Source organism: Epargyreus clarus, unplaced genomic scaffold, assembly GCF_041222505.1.
Source record: "Epargyreus clarus isolate Ecla_fem2 unplaced genomic scaffold, WU_Ecla_fem_2.2 ptg000010l, whole genome shotgun sequence".
Lineage (NCBI taxonomy): Eukaryota > Metazoa > Arthropoda > Insecta > Lepidoptera > Hesperiidae > Epargyreus > Epargyreus clarus.
Genome location: NW_027332218.1, coordinates 11,342,614 through 11,358,835, shown reverse-complemented (window position 1 = coordinate 11,358,835; position 16,222 = coordinate 11,342,614). Strand labels below are relative to the sequence as shown.

The window sequence follows — 16,222 nt, the reverse complement described above, 5'->3', positions numbered from 1 at the left end:
CACAGTATTAGCATAATAATCCAAGTAGCTAGAACACGTGACACAGTAGGTACTCGAACTACAATAACTAGTTCTTATGTAAGTTATACAATGAATATTTTATAGTTGTTATGTAAAATGAGACAACTTAACCACAACTTAAGTTCAATCACGTATTCTGTAAATACATATAATATGGTATGTCTGTCATTTCTAAATAATTTAACAAGTTCTTGTGCTTATTTGCACGATATTTATTAAAAAGTATCTTATACCTATATAAAATTCTCGTGTCACAATGTTAGTTACCGTACTCCTCCGAAACGGCTTTACCGATTTTTACCAAATTTTCTATGCATATTCAGTAGGTCTGGGAATCGGCTACTACATATTTTTCATACCCCTAAGTGTAAGTAAGTTCATACCCTTAACATCTTTTTATTTATATAGCAACACAACGTTTGCCAGGTCAGCTAGTAGGTACCTATATAATATACTTTTTAATAAAATTAAGGTAATTGGTCTCCTAATATGTAAGTCAGTCGGGATTCGTAAAGCATAGGTATTTTTATCTTCATAATATTTCAGTATCCTGAATATATAAAAAACGGTACACGGGCCTCCACGCAGCTGTAAACTGTTGATAGGAACTTAAATGAAAAGATAATTATCACCTCTTTAAATATTTTAAAATAAATAATTATGACACCGTCAGTTTTAACTTCACTCGAAAATCGGTGCGGCCAAAAGCTTCACATTCAAAATTTACAAAATAACAATGATTTAGGTACAGAAAACGTATAAAAATTAAAAGTGTGATGTTTAAGTGAAGGAAAATTATGCTTTTGCATATATCAAACAAAGATGCATTGTTAATAATATCAAACAAAATCAAGTAATAAAATTTTAAGTGTGAAAGTGTAGAAATATAAATGTATCTGTATATTTGATTACTACGAGTGCTGCTACTCAGGTAAGGGTTGTAAAACCAAGAGATTATTAAAAATATAGAGCTATAAAGTGCATATTGTCATGATCTTCATATAAAATCTTTAAGTTTTCATATTGACTTACTACCAATTGTTAATACTCGTGGGTGACACTTTTTCCCTTGTCCTTTCTATAGCGGCTATATATTGAATGGTTGGTTATAAAATAAAAATATATCCCATGAAAGAACAATGGTAGTTAAATTTTTGTTTCATTTCTTTCAACAGATTGAACCATGGAGCAAATATTCTTGATTGAAGTTTTTGTGAAGAAAATAATACTAAAAATAGAACCACCTGAGAAAGACGAATATGAACTCAAAATGGAAGCAGAGGCAAAAAAGAGGGAAGCGGAGGCCTTAGCTGCAGCAGAAGCAGCTAAAAAAGGGAAAGGTAAGGCAAAGCCTCCAAAGAAACCAAAAAAAGGAAAGAAAGGGAAAGAACCACCAATGCCTTCGGAAGAAGAAATGAAATTCATGCAAACTTGTACAATGCAAATGACGTGTCTTCCAGTTTTTGACTTTTACGTAGCACACGATAACTTCATAGCTCCACCACCACCCGCACCTCCACCAAAAAAAGGTAAAGGTAAAAAACCTCCAAAACCAAAAAAAGGCAAAAAAGGAAAAGTCGCACCCAGAAAAATTGTGTTACCATCCGAGCCTTTACCACAACCGCCTTATTTTGGAGTGGGCAATTCTACCATGTTTTTATCCAGGCCTTCTAAACTAGAAGAGGTGTTAAGGAAGACTCCGATTTACATCACAGTTTGGAATCGAGATGAGAACCTCAATTGTATCGGATTCTGCTATGTCCATTGGCATGAATCATTCTTTAATTGCCTACAAAGGGCGGCGGAGTTAAACCCGGTTAATATGGACCAAGCTGAGTATCGAGACACAACTAAAGCCGAAATGATCACTAATACAGTAGAACTAACCCGACCGCTGCAATGTGAAGAAGATTTAAAGTCATCGGGTGAAGTTGAATTTTACATCCGACTCACGTGTATGGGTAATCGAATCTTGAGCTACTTCGTTGCTTTACCAGAAATGGAACGGCTACCTGGCAGAAAGTACTTATCAGACGACTTGAAACTGAAAGACGTTGAAGTAGTCAGACACTGGGAAGGCACAACAATAGATGCAGTACCACCTGTGTGCTATATTTTCGGTGCTCCAGACATTTGTAGGGAGCCAATAAGACCTGTAGAAGAACCAAGAGTCTACGAAGACTTTGTAGCACCTTTCACTAGGAGTGAGCTTGCTATTTTAGCCATGGGATTCCCGAAAGGGCCTTGTGGTGGTACAAACTGTCCTAAGCGCATGGAGTATAGAGGAAGCCAGCATCAGTTCATTCATGGGGAGACAGTCAAAGGAAAGTACCAGCATGGTTCATTTGTGAATAAACGAGACGTCCATGGCCCTTGCGGAAGATTGGACTGTCCTTTAGCCAAGAAAGTACGATCTTATCTCTGTTCTGAGGGTAGCTACAAGCCATGCAAGAAACCTTGTTGTAAAGATTATTATTGATTTATTTCCTAAATTAAATTGTTAACAATTTTGTGAAAAATTGAAAATCATCCGTCCATAATAAAGTTAATAGTATAGTCAAATACTTCTTTAACTTTAAAATCGAATTTGCACTTGAAAAATAGACCCAGAGTAGTCCAACCGGGGGGCACTACCGCATTATTTTGTAATGTGAAATAGTTTTTCGTTTCTTTGGAAGGTTGTGGATGCTGGTTGATTGACTTGAATTGATTTTATTATCATTACAAAGATGGTCGCTTTGATTAGTAATAGCTACTAAACCTCTTACCTGAAGATGGACTGCGTGCTCATTTTTATAAACTCGAATCGTGGATAGATTAAGTATTAAGCAAGGCCGAAAACGAAACTTGTCATTAGGTTTACAGTAATGACTTTAAGTAAATTCATAATTACAAAGATGTGTACAAAGGAAACAATAAACTTTCTCTTTCCAAAATCACACGTCCAAGCGGGTCAAAATTTAAATGTAACGAAATTTAAACCACTAATGAGTCATAAAGGCTGTTTCTTACCGTTAGGTGGCTTATTGCAGACGAAGCCAATTCAAAATTTAAAGGCGCGAGACTGGTTTTAATTAAACTTGTTGTTTTGGTTTGATCTACACACAAATGTACTGTATACATAGTACGTTATTTATATGAGAGTTATCAAAAGTTAGATTTAATAGATGACGATGATGATAGACATATCATGGTATGATTCCAGAAATATCATTATCACACTAACTTTTGTCTAATGACATCAGTGTTCAGCGCTGCAAAATATTGGATCGATTGATTATGACTTACGGATGTTAATCCTGAGACAAACAATGCATCTGTGGTTAGTCTCAGGTAGACTTTCTATCCTATCTGGGATTGATTACAGATTTTCATAGGTAACGAAGGGAACTTACTATGAAGTTTCTTAGACGTATGCATAGCTACGCCTACATTGCTATATTTTAGAAAAAGATAAAATACGTAAATAAACACTAAGTCCATCTAAATAATCAAGCCTATTACCATCCTCGATTGCAGCTTTATAATAAACTTAGGACCTTCCATCAGGACTTAATAATTCTATTATTCTCAGAATGCCATCAAAACACGCAGGAGAGAAAACGGATTCCACGAAACGATCATCATTTGCGATATGCGATTAACAAAGTGAAGACTCCATTCTCTTGTCCCATATGTAGCCAACCATATGTTGAATAAATCAGATCTGAGGATATCAACTTTATTTTCAAAGACGTAAGGATTGTTTAGATCGCAAAGCTTATTTGGTTTTTCACCAAAATAATTGCAATTATTAGTAAGATTTTGACACCAGTAATTTACGCGTTACGCCCCGTGGGCCAGAATGTGCATTTGCACTTTTAAGGATCTGATTCAAATGCGTATTGTTTTGTTGTTCGTAAAATTGAATGGAAAATGTCCACTTTCCAAATTTCACTTTTGATGACTGTTTTTGATTTAACACCAGGTCATCCTCAAACTATTTTAATGTCGCTCTAAACAATGCTGACATGTGCGAATTGATAGAGTTGACACACTTGAGAACTTTAACGAAACAACTCTACACTTACATGAATGTTTCCTAACGATGATTTCATTTAAAGCTAGTATTTATAGAAGCCGTAAAATAATTCATAATTTTAAAGTAGAAAAAAATTAAAGGGCCTTAGATTTGAACCTAACACTTCTAATCTCTCAACAACAACAACAACATTCATGAAGGTGGTAAAACCCTTTGTGGTTCGACTCCGGCGGCACCACCGCCACACCTATTTCTGCCTAATAACAGCAGTGTTAGGCGTTGCTGTGTTCCGTTTTGAAGGGTGTGGTAAGGGAGACAGACTTTTCCGAGGCGTTCCAGCTTAGTCCTCAGGGGTAGCGGCACATCTGTGGCCGACCTCAGGTAGGAATATCTAATCCTATCTGGGGTTGATTACAGATATCCATGGGCGACAATAGCCACTTACCATCAGGTGGACTACATGCTCGTCGGCTAATCCGATATTATAAAAAAAATCTAGGCTATCATTGCTTCTTAAACATTGATCAGGAATAGTTATTAGATAAATTATAATTAATCGTAAGCTTTTTTATGCTTCGCAGAATATATCAATGTCTACATTTATCGTTAGACAACATTTATTAAATCTTGTATATAATATATCAGCCCTCGAGTGCTTCCAGTAACTATAATATTGGCCGTTAACATGTCTTTATCGGCCCACGATGAAATAGAGTTGTTAAACATGTCCCCTATATTCTTAGAAGACACAGGACTACATGTTATAGCTAACTATATTTCATAAGGGACTTCAGTAATTAAATCTTGTAGACTATCTATAGGATATTTTAATTCCTTTCGAGTTGTACGGAAAAGTACGTGAATAATGTAAAAGAAGTAGTATTTCGTATTCCCTCATAGGTAAATGATATAGATTTTATTATGCAGTTGAATTAGGAATATATCCTGCCCGCGTATACTTGCTATGCGCAAGTACTAAGTTGTAATGTGTGTCTTACCATACTCTTCAAACCACAATTATACAACAATAGATAGCAACAATTGATACGGGTATCACAAGTGTAGGGTAGCGCTGTCATCTTCTGGTGACAAGGAAGAGGCACGAGGCGTCCTAAGTTTGTTTCTACGGGTTTCAACGTATCTGTGGCCGATCTTGTGTACGATTCTAATTCTATCTGTGTTTGATAGCAGTTTGCCGTTTCTATAATAAAGTTAAAGATCTCATAAATATACATAATGTTAACGTCATTTTTATAATCATACCTACAGGCATATAAACATTAGTAATTATGAGACCTGCTTTTACATTATAAAAACAAACATAGCAGCACACAAGAATATTTTAAATAAATTATAGCACGCACATCGAAGTGTGTGTGTATTACGAATGCCACAGTAATGGCGACAATTACTACAATCATTAGCGAGCTTATAATTTTTAAATCGCGGAAGTTTACTACGACACGACTCTGTAAATAGCTTGTTCCAGCGTAGTATTTGTACGTATGAGGTTGTTTAATGTTTACGACCACGACGCGGCGACTGACCCGTCCGTAGGAATGATTCATGTCGTTGGTGTTAAGTTACGGTAATAAGATTTCTAGTGGGTACATAATAATATTATAACGTAATCGATAGCTGTAACTTATTAATAATACTTCGCTACTTCCATAGAATATATTTTGAAATCTAAGTCAGCGAACTATGCCTAACGTTCAGTCCTTAATGAAAAAAAAAAAAATTGTCTATAAAATAGTAGTATCATAGTGCAGTAAATATCACGCATCTTCAGTCCTGGGGAGAGAGCCGTGCCCAGCAGTGAGACATTAAGAAAGTCGCGTCCTATTCTTTCAATGTAACAAAGTACATCGAAATAATTATTATTTACCAACACTACAACACAAATGCCGTTATTTAGTTAGTATTGCTAAAGTATTACTTTTATTTTGAATTTGTATAGGGTAAAGCCGTCACAATTTGACCACGAGGTAGTTACGAATTTTTTTTGTTAAATCCGTCGTCTCAGTGAGTTACGATTAATCGCAACGACATCGTAGTCGTAACTCTAAAGGCGCATTCACAGTTGCAAGTTGCAGCGATTAGGTTAATGTATTCAAATTGATGCAAACGACTCAACTATATGCGTGCCACGCAACCCGATATGAAATACAAGGTCTTTTTGATAAAACTGCGGGCTTATTTCAAGGGCGGTCGATATTTTTTATTATTATCATACGGTATTTCATGCACCTGTACTTGAAATTGGACAAGATCTTTTAATTTTAGAATTGCAGAGACCTCTGTGAAAAATATCTGAAACCGCCGTCAACTATTTCTGCCTTATTATAGCTGATGCCGCTATGCAAATAATTATTGATGGACTTCAGATAGGACTCGTATCATGGATTGATTATAAATGTCTATGGCCAGTAATGATGTTATCAGATAGACAGCATGCGGGTTTGCTGATTTAATTTCATACTTTTTATAACAAAGAACTAGCCGAGCGTGCAGTTCATTAGAGGCTGAGTGGCTACTGCCGCTCAGGGACGTGTAATTAGGTACGAAGGTGGTAGAACCCTATGTGGTTCGACTCCGGCGGCACCACCGCCACACCTATTTCTACCTAATAACAGCAGTGTCAGGCGCTGCTGTGTTCCGGTTTGAAGGGTGTGGTAAGGGAGACAGACTTTTCTAGGCGTTCCAGCTTAGTCCTTAGGGGAAGCGGCGCATCTGTGGCCGACCTCAGGTAGGAATATCTAATCCTATCTGGGGTTGATTACAGATGTTCATGGGCGGCAGTAGCTACTTACCATCAGGTGGACTGTATGCTCGTCTGCTACTCCTATATTATTATTATTATTATTTGTATATATAAAGTACCAAGGGAGTAGTACGGTACTTTATATTAATTACAATCTAGCGTAATTTAAGACTAATGAGTAATTCTACGCTAACTAAAACTGCTAAATAATCGTATAATGAAGGTGGCGTCCTCTAACACTGCACTTCTTTGTCTTATCAAATAAGGGAGTAGACACATTGTTCTTGTGTTCTATAATGTTCACTTATCATTATTTCACTAACACCACACTGTGTCATATCACTAGCTCAAAGGGTTTAGTCCGTTTCTTCTCACTAGGTCCGTCGTATCGAGGAGCTGGATTGCCTCGATATTGATGTGATGGTGAAGTCTTTTTTGATGACCTTCTGCATAAGTACTTATCACTTTTTTAACAAGGTCTATATTATAGACCTATATTATAAAAAAGGTATGTTAGCCACATGGGCGTTACTGCCCCTGAGGAGAAAATTGGAACGACTTGGATAAATATGTCTCCCACTTGTATCACACCGGTACCACACTCTTCGGACAGGAACACAGCAATACTTAACGCTGCTGTTAGCCAGGTCAGATGTGGTGTGATACTTCCAAGGCCGAAGTACAATACTTTCTACCACCTCAAAGTATATACATTTTCTGCTTAATTGCATACAAAATGACATTAAAAATTTAGTTGTACTTTCAAAATGTTGCTTTTGTTAAATTTTAATTATTACATTTAGCAATCATATGAAATTGTACAAACATAATTATCTTGAGTGGCTATTGACACAAAAGGAGGCCTCTTTGTTAAACTTAAAACATTATCCTTACATCGATAAGTTATCTAGTGATTTTGTAATAAGCTCTTATAGAACAATGGAGTGAAATTATGAAACTTATGCAGTTTTAAAACAATACCTAGTGTTTGCTTATTGCGTTATTTAGCTTATAATGATGTAAGTGTTAATTAATTTTGTGATATAAGTTACCTAATAAAACTATGATGGTGTGACGGTGGGTCTAAAAGCATAATATTTTTCATATGATTTTCTTGTACAAAATATGATGCAAAATTTGATCAGTGTTTTTTTTGAAAATTCTGATAAATGTTAAAGGTTGTATAGACTCTGAAAGATTACTTCATAATGAACTACAAAACAAGTTGTATTTGTTGTAACAGCAAAATGTATTAAGCACGAGATAATAGGTATTAGTCTAATATCAAAACAAATGTTACGTGAAACGTGTAAATGATGTAAAACAGATACTTAACATATGTAGAAATTTGTAAATATAAAACCAATTTAATATATAGCCATTTTAAAACATATGTTTGTATATATTTTTTTATAATATAGGAGTAGCAGACGAGCATGCAGTCCACCTGATGGTAAGTGGCTACTGCCGCCCATGGACATCTGTAATCAACCCCAGATAGGATTAGATATTCTTACCTAAGGTCGGCCACAGATGCGCCGCTAACCCTGAGGACTAGTCTCTCTCCCTTACCACACCCTTCAAAACGGAATACAGCAGCGCCTAACACTGTTGTTATTAGGTAGAAATAGGTGTGGTGGTGGTGCTGCCCGAGTCGAACCACGAAGGGTTCTTCCACCTTCAAATTATATTTATAATCTATACTAACTGTATATTTAACTTTTTTATTACACTAAATTAGTGTGTGTTGTTGTGTAGTGTAGGAAATATTTACTACTCAAAATTATTCCTGTATTCAAAGACCCACGACTTTTCTCAAAATGAGAAAATTAAGGCCACCACGATATCCGAGTTGAAACTGAACAGTCTGTCTGAAAACATCCGTATCCACTACTCAATCTAGATAATAGTTTTTGGACTAAATTTACATGATACGAGTATATTCGATTATACTAAGTATTTATTAGATATATAATTTATCCATTTCGCGACTATTACACTTATCATATGGAGACTTTGAGAAATTTAATTGGATTTTAGTTAACAACCTAAGGTAGAGCGAAGGCTCTCACGTCAGTGTAAGGGTTGCAAATGAATTAATATCAGGCGCTGTATGTTGGTCGGCTGGTTTGATGTAGGTATTTCATCCCTCTATAATATCTAAACTTTTATAATTGACACAAACAAAAAAAATGTAATCAAACCTGTTGAAATGTAAGTTAAATGTTTATAAATAATGCTTATATCTCAAAAAATGGAATGTTACATAGGTTTGGGTACTTCATTGTTCACAGCGAATTGAGCAGGAATACCAAAATCTGGCTTTCAGTCTCCTACTACGTAATAATTGACCCAATTTTGAACTCAACACCTCCTACATAAAAGGAATAAAAATATAGAGCTACAATCAACTTGTGTTGATCGAGCCTGAAACTTGCCGTGAAAAGTATTTTGAAGCACTTAACCACTGTCCAGTTGAGCTAAGCCTAAATTAGCAACTACACTCTAATAACTACTTACCACTATGACTCATAACTGTCTCATTAGTATTACTAACCATTTCGCTGTTGAATTGTTGTAGTCGGATGAATCACTGACCTCCAACGCTGAGCGTGGTCAAAACTGATGTAATATTTGTAATCTTTTGCGCTGTTTTCAAGTACTATATTGATATGCTATCTTCGGCACTGTGACCACTGCAACTTATAGATTATTTTATTTGAATTTAAATATATTTGGTGACCTAAATAAAGATTTATGTCTAAACTAGTTTTTTTGCCCGCGGCTTCGCCCGCGTTTAAAAGAAAATAATATGACATACTAACATACATAAAACTGAAAATTCGTACCTTCATTGGAATGTACAACAACTTTGCTAAAGATCATCACTTAATCAAATGCATAGTTTACGATTCAATTAATCAATCAAATAATCGAATTTTTTGGTCCAAAAGATCGATTCTCCGATTAATCGATCTTAGATCACCATCCCTACTTCCCGTGGGTTTTCCGGGATAAAAACTATTCTATGTCCTTTCACGGGTCTCAGACTATCTTTGTTAAAATTTCATTTAAATCGGTTCAGTGGTTTAGGCGTGAAGAAGAGACAACCAGACAGACAGACAGAGTTACTTTCGGATTTATAATATTAGTAAGGATTTATCATTTTAATTGAATTAATGTAACAAACGATCATGAAATCCACTTGATGGTAACTAATAGTTTTCCTCAAGTAGGTAGAGCCAAAGTCTCATATTAGATTTGCCACATACTTCAAATCAGATCGAAGCACCGTCTGATGTTACTGTAAAAGACAATATAACCGCAAACACAAAGGTACCACAATAACCACAAAGAATACTTGTATAAGGGCAGATTATCAAAATTTTATTCACTGTCTTTATATAGGACTACTAGCTGACCCAGCAAACGTTGTATTGCCATATAAATAAAAAAAAATTTAGGGTTGTACTACCCCTAACATTTAGGGGGATGAAAAATAGATGTTGGCCGATTCTCATAGATACCGGATAAGCACAAAAAAATGGCAACGAAAACTGTGACACGAGAATTTTATATATTAGATTACGGAACCAAGGTAATAATACGAATTCATGAGCTTTTGAAGTTCGTAAAAGCTTTATTCATATTGTCATTAGTTCAAATAACAAATATATCATGAAGTGCTGTTTATAGAGTGTCGTCCCTTTATTTTAACAAGTGGGAGTAACATATGTCCAGTAGCACTAATTGCTCTTTGATGTTTATAGATTATAAGCAAATACTGTATCAGTAACTAGTTTTATGAGGGCAATGGTTCAAATTTGATTGTACAGTAATGCAATACGACAGACTTTGTATCGTAAGTAGTCTTGGTGGTGACTGGAGATCTTGATCTCGATCTCGTAAAACAGATACAAAAACAGTCCAAGTTTAGAGAGATTGTTGAAGAAGGAAATAAGCCCACAGGCCACCTGAAGTTAATCATAGTTGTCCTAATCATGAGGAACTCTGATACCAACTAAATTAATCTCATAGAAGGCCCGTGCGTAGCACAAACATTTGAAAACATATTTAAACACAGTGAAGCACGGGTATTTAAGTATTTGTTCAAAGCTTGCTTCAAATATTTGCAATTTGCCATTTGGTATCGGTTTTTTGAGCGTACATCATAGTGTTGAAACTTCAAATATGTGTGGAGCCTGCACATGCGCAAAGTCCAGTTGCTAGGAGACCATGACGTGGGTGACAGTTTAAAAATATAAACAAATAAGTTTCCAAATGTGTGAGCAAAGTCTTTGTTCAAATATTTGTTTATGTCATGTATGTAAGAAGATGAGGACATCTTTCCACCAAAACGCAAGAGCACTACAAATATGGTACTATCCTGATCGACATATATTTGCTCTATCACCTGCCAGTTACATGTTTTTAAATTAAACTTATTTAAATGTGTAAAATTATGAATACATAAATATAACTATATCTTACAAATCTGGTCTAGATATAGTACCTACTTCATATTCGATGAAATTATATTATAATTTCCTCGAATCGAGTAAAACCCGCTTAGATAATCCTAAGTTCATCCACTTAACCTTACATCCAACTGAGAGGTTCAATTATCTCACAGGTCCAATATTCCCTAATTGCGTCGCCAGTGGAAGTTTGTCGGAACTATCCTCAACTCACTCGTTACGATATCGAGCGTTCAGACAGTTCCGTTTGGTTTAATCAGGGAAACTTTGACGACACCGTTGATTAAAGTTAAGTGTTATTGATTTCTTTAAAGGATTACAATAAACGTGATATAAATTATTGAATTGTTAATTAACTTTAATCAAAGTATTATAAATTAATTTTGTACTTTTGAAAGATTTGTATATATTTTGTTTATTTATAAAATTATTAATGAACTTTAATCTACACATATAAATAAAATAGGAGTGTCTGTTTTTAATATTGACATAAGCGCTTTTTACTACATGCATATGAATATATACAGGGTGAATTTTTAAAACGGGCCTTCAGGGCCAAATCCGAAACTATAAGGATTAGCGAAAAATGCTGAAAGGAGTTACGAGGCCGATTTTGATAAAAACTAAAACTGCATCATTACTTTTTTAAAATATCTTTTTCCCTAGTCGGGAATCGAACAAGTTCATTTTGAAAAAAAAATGCACCCTCTATATTATTCCACTATCTGATAGTGTTGCTTATAAGGATCAAAATCTGGAAAGTAATGATAAATGACAAACTAAAGGAAAAGCCTCAAATTTAAGAAAATACATATTTTTTCATATTAATTTGGCAGTTAAGTTCCCGCCATTCATCAATTTAAATATTTCGTGTATTAACATTTTTTTGGCTCAATGTTTCTAATCATTCGAAACGGACGTTTTGTTTCCCAATAATTTATATTTTTATGTCCGATTTAGCTATGGGCGGAGTTTCGTTTAATACAGATGTAAAGTTGACAATTTGCGAGAATTACTTTTCAGAGAAAATCCGAGTGATCTAAAAAAAGAGATATAGAAAATCATATTTAACGTTGAAACGAAGTTTTAAACAACAAACAATAAGAATTTACTATTTAATCAGTTATCTATTTTCATTAAAAATAAATCCTAAAAACGGCGGTAACTTATTTGCCAAATTATTACTTTCTCATACTAAGCCGTATGTCATAGTCATAACATCGAATAATTAGTTGATTAACCAACAAATTCTTCAATGGTATGACTTATGTATGTTTCTAAAGAATTATACATAAATCATTTGTTATGTATAATCCTTAAGGATTAGTATGCCAATGTATGGAAAAATACGTATTTTCTTCAAATTTTTCCTTTTCCTTTAATTTGTCACATAACATTACTTCCCAGAATTTGATCCTTATAAGCGACACTATCAGATAGTGGAATAATATAGAGGTGTCTTTTTTTTTCAAAATGAACTCGTTCGATTCCCGGCTGAGGAAAAAAATATTTTAAAAAACTAATGATGCAGTTTTAGTTTTTATCAAAATCGGCCTCGTAACTCCTTTCAGCTTTTTTCGCTAATCCTTATAGTTTCGGATTTGACCCTGAAGGCCCGTTTTAAAAATTCACCCTGTATACGGTACATACAAACCAAAATAATATTTTTTACAATTTTTGTCTGTCTGTTCCGGCTAATTTCTGAAATGGCTGGATCAATTTTGACGGGATTTTTATTGGCAGGTAGCTGAGGTAATAAGGAGTAACTTAGGCTACTTATATTTTATGTTATATATATTGTTAGATTTCTTTTTAACGCGGGTAAACCGCGGGGCACGGCTAGTCAGTGTAAATAAATTTAGTCCTATTGAAATAATTGTATATATTTTGTTTATTTTTAAACTTATTTTTATATAATAATAAAGGAGTAACAGACGAGCATGCACTCCACATGACGTAAGTATCTACCGTCTGCCATGGACATAATTATCTAATGAACCCCACATAAGATGAAGAAGACATAGCTGGAATGCCCCGCAAATGTATGTCCCTCTTACCACACCCTACAAACCAAAACACTTGTGTGTCACACCATTTCATTAAAAATGTTATTCAAATTTGTATTTTTGGCTAAAAATAACCATTTAAAAACGTTTATAAGTTATGTGATAGCTAAAACAAAAATTGATTACACATCTAATTTTATGAGAACCTACTTTAAAGTAACATGGTACTAAATTACCCCTTTATGCAAAAAGTAATATTCTCAATTTGCCCCAAACAATAAATTGGGGCTAATTGGGAATATTTCAAACAATTAATTTGTGGGTATACGGTTGCCTGAAAACAGTTGAAACTTTGTAAACAGCTTTTTGTCCTAATATCGTGGTTGGGCGGGATACAAAGAGAATATAATTAATTTTGTCCAAAATATTTCGTTTTAAAATTAATTTTGTGGCTTTTGTTGTATAATTTTAATTTTAAATGGCATCCTGATATTTTATGGATGCGTGCTTTGATGTTACGTGATATATTAATTTCATAATAAAATTAGTTGTCAAATTAATTAAAATACTTTTTAATGTAATGTATGTTGATAAAACTCTTCATACTTCGATTTTGAAGGCGCCAGCTATAGTGGTGTATAATTGTATATAGCTATCACACCTATAGTGCAAATACTAAAGAAGTATAACGCTACTTTATTCTGGTTTTTGAATCAATATACTCTGCTTTACCGTAGTATACTCTAACTTGTCTAAGTCTAACTTAAACTTATACTAAGACTAGCTGACCCGGCAAACGTTGTGTTGCCACATAAAAAAAGAAAATGTTAAGGGTGAACAACGCTTATCACTTAGGGGTATGAAAAATAGATAGTAGCCGATTTTCAGACCTACTGAATATGCATATAAAATTTGGTGTAAATCGGTACAGCCGTTTCGGAGGAGTACGGTAACGAACATTGTGACGCGAGAATTTTATATACTCGTACATATAAGATTGATTCACTTGTGAAGACGTTTCAAATGAATAGTGATTGGTGAATTATAGGTATGACTACATTTTTTTATAAAATTGCAGTAGCAACAATCATATCATTACAGTTGATCTGATTGTTGATGGTATCTGCAGCCCATAGACATCTGTAACCAACTTTATATAGAACAGTATTTCTATTTGAAGCTGATCACAGATGCTTCAATCTGCTTAATGAACAAAAACTAAAATAAATTATTTAGACTACGGTAATTGTAATCCTAATAAAATAAATAAAACCATAAGATAGACCTACCAGAGATAAGCCGTGTCAACGATAAAAACTCTTCACCATAATTAAAGCTAATTCATCACCGCCACACGCATTTCGACAGTCATTCTGATTTTAACCCTTTTTGTTATATTCAAAAGATTAACGGAAATCAAAAATGATTCAGGGATGCTACCACACTTGTCTGTTGTCGTATTATTAGTACCGTTTTCGGATTTTGTCACTTTAATAAAATACGCTATAAAGTATAAAGATAGAATCTGTAAGTAATAAATAGTTATAAATAACATATTTAAAAATATTTTGAACAATCAAATGACGAGATTAAAGATAATGAGCAATGAGCATTGAGCACCCTTAAAAGTGTAACCATTCAACACCACTCTATTTCTGCTTAATATCTACATAGTAACACTACCACCTAAATATTCTGCAATACTTACATAAGAAATTCTTAGTACTAAGTGGTAGTAAATATTTAAGGCCGATCGCGAGTATAACTCCAAAATAAAGTTTGTAGGGCTGTTCACATATGTTCATAACCTAACCATTAGTTAAACTTCTTCTTTAGTTCGAAGAAAGGTAAAATGTGGCGCAGTCTGAATCAATCATCTCTCAACAATAAGCGACATTAAAAGATTAATATTGGTCATTTGGACTATATTAACATTACCGGTCAACCATGGCACTACTTACCAAATTTAAGCTGCTACTCAAAAACCCTTAATAGTATCCTCACTACCTTGTAACACAGTAACAGAGATCAAAATTAACTACACAACCCTTTTAAGTTTATTCGTGTGGATCTTCACTATTCAAAACTTCCTAATTATAATTTGAATCGTTTAGAAGTTAAATATTTTCGGCATTAAATAGATGAAAAAATGCTCCAAGACATCGTCTTGAGTTTGGTCAACCGCGTGGAAGAACAGAGAGGGCGTAGAGACTTGTCGCATTAAATTATTCTTTAGCAGAATTTTAATTTATTAATTAATTCTAGAATTTTATGGGCAAGCTTTCTACTACATATTTTGTTTCATTTTCATTTTATGTTTAGTTTTTAACTTTTTTTACGAAAATACATAAATCTGAAATACTTTTTTGTTTAAAACAAAATAAAATATATTTCTCTAACATATGACTATAATATTAAATTCATACTTTATTGTTAAAGCGCTACAATTATCTCACGATAATATTTATTGTCATTAAAAAAGTAAAGTAAAGTTAATACTTTATTAATTTTAATAATTTTAACTTGTGTTTCTGACGTTAAATTTATAACAGTTTTTTTCCATGAGAATTAACAAATTAAAATACAATATAAAAACTCTACGTCGTTTGTCAGTCCGATTGTAAATATAAATAATACCAATGATTCATCCGCTAAAAAAACATCATTTAAACTAATCGCATCACATCCCACAATCGCATTTAAAAACAATAATTAATTCCGAACACATCTCCACAGCTTCCTGTTCTCTGATGAGTCACATCAGAAGTAGAACGGTGGTACGGGTAGGCACCGACCGGTGAAAAAGTCGAGTGTGTACGCACCTTATCTCTTGCATCAGATTGTATACAGCGTGATCCAATGTAGGCCAGTGACTCAGTTCGTGGCAATGAACTTGATTGTAATATGGTATATTGATTGCGAAGGGTGGGAA

At 34.1% G+C, this 16,222-nt stretch overlaps 1 protein-coding gene across 1 annotated transcript; it reads left to right on the top strand.

Moving 5' to 3' along the window:
* Positions 1–695: 695 nt before the first annotated feature.
* On the top strand, positions 696–2,583 carry LOC140745223 (uncharacterized). Its single transcript, XM_073076959.1, has 2 exons — positions 696–952; positions 1,197–2,583. The coding sequence occupies exon 2, from the start codon at positions 1,205–1,207 to the stop codon at positions 2,498–2,500; it is 1,296 nt and encodes a 431-aa protein (XP_072933060.1). The 5' UTR covers positions 696–952; positions 1,197–1,204; the 3' UTR covers positions 2,501–2,583.
* Positions 2,584–16,222: the final 13,639 nt, after the last annotated feature.

What these genes read in the sequence shown, in the direction of transcription:
- LOC140745223 (XM_073076959.1), top strand. Translation starts at nt 1,205, where the DNA reads ATGGAGCAAATATTCTTGATTGAAGTTTTTGTGAAGAAAATAATACTA.